Source organism: Garra rufa, unplaced genomic scaffold (assembly GCF_049309525.1).
Source record: "Garra rufa unplaced genomic scaffold, GarRuf1.0 hap1_unplaced_184, whole genome shotgun sequence".
Classification (NCBI taxonomy): domain Eukaryota; kingdom Metazoa; phylum Chordata; class Actinopteri; order Cypriniformes; family Cyprinidae; genus Garra; species Garra rufa.
In genome coordinates this window covers 22,864-27,909 of record NW_027394459.1, presented here as the reverse complement: position 1 = coordinate 27,909, position 5,046 = coordinate 22,864, and the positions used below count along the sequence as shown (strand labels likewise).

Sequence of the window (5,046 nt, the reverse complement as noted above, 5' to 3'; positions counted from 1 at the left end):
GGAACTAAAAATGATTCTTCGATGGCATCGCTTGAAGAACCCTTTTGAAGCACCGTTATTTTTAAGAGTGCATAAATGATGACAAAAACTTTAGGGGTTTTAGAGGTTCTTTTCAGGCTCCAAAATATTTGCCCAGTAGAAATAATCTTTTCTCAGCAAGAACGGATTTGATGGTGTTATGGGATTAAGACTTATTTATCATTTTGTCTTCAGGTGTTTCTTATTCAAAGGCTGAGGATGGTAAGAGCTTCACTAATACACTTTACGGAAACGGCCCAGGATACCAGATTGCGAACGGGACTCGTCCTGACATGAATGAGACGATGTCGGGTATGTTTTATGAGTTTAATTGTTATTCCCTCAGGTACAGAAGAGCATTTTGAGCGTATGGCACAAGCTCTGTGCTTTGGCAATGCAGAAGCTCCATCTTGTGGTAATGCATGTTACTGCAAGAAAATGAAACGAAACTCTTTTCTCTCGCAATATAAAGGTATACACTGCTTTTCAAAAGTTTGGGATCAGGAAGATTGTTAATAGTATTTAAATAAGACTTTTCTACTCATCAAGGCTGTGTTATTTGATTAAAAATACAGAAAAAAAGTAATATTGTGAAATATTATTGCAATTTAAAATAGTGGTTTCTATTTTTTATATGCTTTAAAATAGAATTTATTCCTGTGATGCAAAGCTGAATTTTCAGCATCATTACTCCTGTCTTTAGTGTCACATGATCCTTAAAAAAATCATTCTTATATGCTGATTTATTAATTTTTTGGAACCTGTGATACTTTTTTATATATATATTCTGTATACGTAACAATTTACACTACTGCTCAAAAGCTTGGCATCAGTATTTTTTTGTTTAAAAGAAATGAATACATTTATTCAGCAAGGATGTGTTAAATGGATAAAAACTGATAGTAAACTTGTTAGAAAAGGTTTCTATTTTAAAATGCTTTAAAATAATTTAAAATAGAATTCAATTTCATTTTGATCACAGGAATAAAGTATATTTGAAGGTATATTAAAATAGAAAAAATATTGCATAATATTACTTTTTCTGTATTTTTGATTAAATAAATGGAACTCTGATGAGCAGAAGAAACTTCTTTAAGAAACGTTAAAAGTTTACTGATCCCAAACTTTTGAATGGCAGTCTAATTTACCAAACAATTACAATTCTGTCATCAAATTCATGACTCTCTCTTCAATAAACACAAAAAGAGAAACTTACACTGTAAAAAAAATAAATAAAATAAAACTTAAAAACAACTAATTGTTCTTGCTACCTTTAAAATCTTGAGTTTACTCAACTCAAACATCCACGTTTTCACGTACAGCTTAACATTTCATGTTGACTAAACTTAAAACCTAAACTTAAGATATATATATATATATATATATATATATATATATATATATATATATATATATATATATATATATTAGGGTTGTCCATCAATTACAATTTTTAATCTAATTAATAAGGCAAACATTACAGGATTTCTCTCCATATAGTGGACTTCTATGGTGCGCCTGAGTTTGAACTTCCAAAATGTAGTTTAAACAAAGCTTTAAAAGTCTCTAAAAGATTCCAGCCTGTTGATTTCTAAAAAGAAATAAATAATAATTTTTGAAGTTTGAAGAGAAGAAAATGAAATGGGAGTTTTTCGACATACCCTAACTATCATAAACTGAAATATACAGAGTTTACGCAAAGCAAGACAAGATGAACATTTGGGGTTAAAAATATATAAATTGTCTTTTTTTAGTAAATAACCGATCGTTTCGCTAGATAAGACCCTTCTTCCTCGGCTGGGATCGTTTAGAGTCCTTTGAAGCTGCGTTTAAACTGCATTTTGGAAGTTTAAACTCATGGACACCATAGAAGTCCACTATATATAGAGAAATTCTGAAATGTTTGCCTCAAACAACATAATTTCTTATCAACTGAAGAAAGAAAGACGTGAACATCTTGGATGACAAGGGGGTGACTAAATTATCTGTAAATTTTTGTTTAGAAAGTGAACTTCTCCTTTAAAATCTGTCTGTTTTTCGCAGGCCGTGATGATTATCTTCAGCAGGCTGCTGTTCCTCTAGATTCAGAAACTCATGGTTCGGAGGATGTTGCTATTTTTGCCAAAGGCCCAATGGCCCATCTCTTCCACGGAGTGCAAGAGCAAAGTTACATCCCTCATGCAATGGCTTATGCTGCCTGTATTGAGCCCTACGCCGACTGTGTGCTAGAAGACTTTGCCGTTTGCACCAAGTTCAGCCTCATGGTTCTGATGCTGAGCTTATTCTCTTCACTCACAACCCTCATATAATGAGACTAAAGAGGAGTAAGGTGCACTTTACACAGCTTTCTTGTACATTACAATTTGCACGATTTTCCCCAGTCAACTGTAGCATTTAGTCAACTGACATGAAAGCTGCATAACTTCTGCACTGAATCTGTGTTTGAAATTAATGATGGTTGAGAGATAATTGAAATCCTCTGTGAGGACATGAAGAAGCGATGGGCAAAGGTTGATTAATGTATGCCAATTCAATCTGGCAAAAGCTGTACCTAAATTTACATTGTACACCTAAAATACTGAATAAATGGCAATGTAAATGTATTGTAATAAAGTAACCCCCTGTGTAGACTTAATTTATGCTTTTGGTGTTTGGTGTTTGGTGTTGTGGACTTTCGCTCCGCCTCCCTCACATCCCAGCACCAGTAGGAAAGTCCACAACACCAAACCCCTGACGCTGATTGGTTGGAACACTGTTTGTTTATCTGTGGAAAGGTTGGTAGTGCCAATTGTTTTTTTGGCATATCTCGGACCCTAGGCTGACCAGAGAGACGCGGTTTTTTCACAGACAATTTATGGGGCAGGCAGCGAGCGGATCGTGAAGAAAGGTCAGCTGAAATTGACACTTTATATTTTAGGCTAGAAATCGCTGATACAACCTTTAAGATGACTTAATTGACTTAACCTTACTGGGAGCACACTGCAAAAAAAAAAGATTTTCTTACTTAGTATGTTTCTCTTGTTTTCTAGTATAAATATCTAAAAGCTCTTAAATCAAGATAAATTTGCTTTACAAGTAAAGTGACTTAAGATGATTCAAGTGACTAAAGATGACTTAATTGACTTAACCTTACTGGGAGCACACTGCAAAAAAAAAGATTTTTTTACTTAGTATTTTTCTGTTGTTTTCTAGTATAAATATCTAAAAGCTCTTAAATCAAGATAAATTTGCTTTACAAGTAAAGTGACTTAAGATGATTCAAGTGACTTAAGATGACTTAATTGACTTAACCTTACTGGGAACACACTGCAAAAAAAAAAAAAAGATTTTCTTACTTAGTATTTTTCTATTGTTATTTAGTATAAATATCTAAAAGCAAGATAAATTTGCTTTACAAGTAAAGTGACTTAAAATGATTCAAGTGACTTAAGATGACTTAATTGACTTAACTTTACTGGGAGCACACTGCAAAAAGTGATTTTCTTACTTAGTATTTTTCTCTTGTTTTCTAGTATAAATATCTAAAAGCTCTTAAATCAAGATAAATTTGCTTTACAAGTAAAGTGACTTAAGATGATTCAAATGACTTAAGATGACTTAATTGACTCAACCTTACTGGGAGCACACTGCAAAAAAAGATTTTAGTATTTTTCTCTTGTTTTCTAGTATAAATATTTAAAAGCTCTTAAATCAAGATAAATTTGCTTTACAAGTAAAGTGACTTAAGATTACTTAATTGACTTAACCTTACTGGGAGCACACTGCAAAAAAGATTTTCTTACTTAGTATTTTTCTCTTGTTTTCTAGTATAAATATCTAAAAGCTCTTAAATCAAGATAAATTTGCTTTACAAGTAAAGTGACTTAAGATGATTCAAGTGACTTAAGATGACTTAATTGACTCAACCTTACTGGGAGCACACTGCAAAAAAAGATTTTAGTATTTTTCTCTTGTTTTCTAGTATAAATATTTAAAAGCTCTTAAATCAAGATAAATTTGCTTTACAAGTAAAGTGACTTAAGATTACTTAATTGACTTAACCTTACTGGGAGCACACTGCAAAAAAGATTTTCTTACTTAGTATTTTTCTCTTGTTTTCTAGTATAAATATCTAAAAGCTCTTAAATCAAGATAAATTTGCTTTACAAGTAAAGTGACTTAAGATGATTCAAGTGACTTAAGATGGCTTAATTGACTCAACCTTACTGGGAGCACACTGCAAAAAAAGATTTTCTTAGTATTTTTCTCTTGTTTTCTAGTATAAATATTTAAAAGCTTTTAAATCAAGATAAATTTGCTTTACAAGTAAAGTGACTTAAGATTACTTAATTGACTTAACCTTACTGGGAGCACACTGCAAAAAAAGATTTTCTTACTTAGTATTTTTCTCTTGTTTTCTAGTATAAATATCTAAAAGCTCTTAAATCAAGATAAATTTGCTTTACAAGTAAAGTGACTTAAGATGATTCAAGTCACTTAAGATGACTTAATTAACTTAACCTTACTGGGAGCACACTGCAAAAAAAGATTTTCTTAGTATTTTTCTCTTGTTTTCTAGTATAAATATTTAAAAGCTCTTAAATCAAGATAAATTTGCTTTACAAGTAAAGTGATTTAAGATGATTCAAGTGACTTAAGATGACTTAATTGACTTAGCCTTACTGGGAGCACACTGCAAAAAAAAAAAAAAAATCTTACTTAGTATGTTTCTCTTGTTTTCTAGTATAAATATCTAAAAGCTCTTAAATCAAGATAAATTTGCTTTACAAGTAAAGTGACTTAAGATGATTCAAGTGACTAAAGATGACTTAATTGACTTAACCTTACTGGGAGCACACTGCAAAAAAATATTTTTTTACTTAGTATTTTTCTCTTGTTTTCTAGTATAAATATCTAAAAGCTCTTAAATCAAGATAAATTTGCTTTACAAGTAAAGTGACTTAAGATGATTCAAGTGACTTAAGATGACTTAATTGACTCAACCTTACTGGGAGCACACTGCAAAAAAAGATTTTCTTAGTATTTTTC

The 5,046-nt window shown here is 31.3% G+C and overlaps 1 protein-coding gene across 1 annotated transcript; it reads left to right on the top strand.

Annotated features, from left to right (window-relative positions):
* Positions 1 to 213: 213 nt before the first annotated feature.
* Positions 214 to 2,635, top strand: LOC141316982 (intestinal-type alkaline phosphatase-like; the record flags this gene model as incomplete). Its single annotated transcript, XM_073832852.1, has 2 exons — positions 214 to 330; positions 2,062 to 2,635. Coding segments are annotated over 2 exons (383 nt in total), but the record flags the coding sequence as incomplete, so codon positions are not given.
* Between the last annotated feature and the right edge of the window lie 2,411 nt (positions 2,636 to 5,046).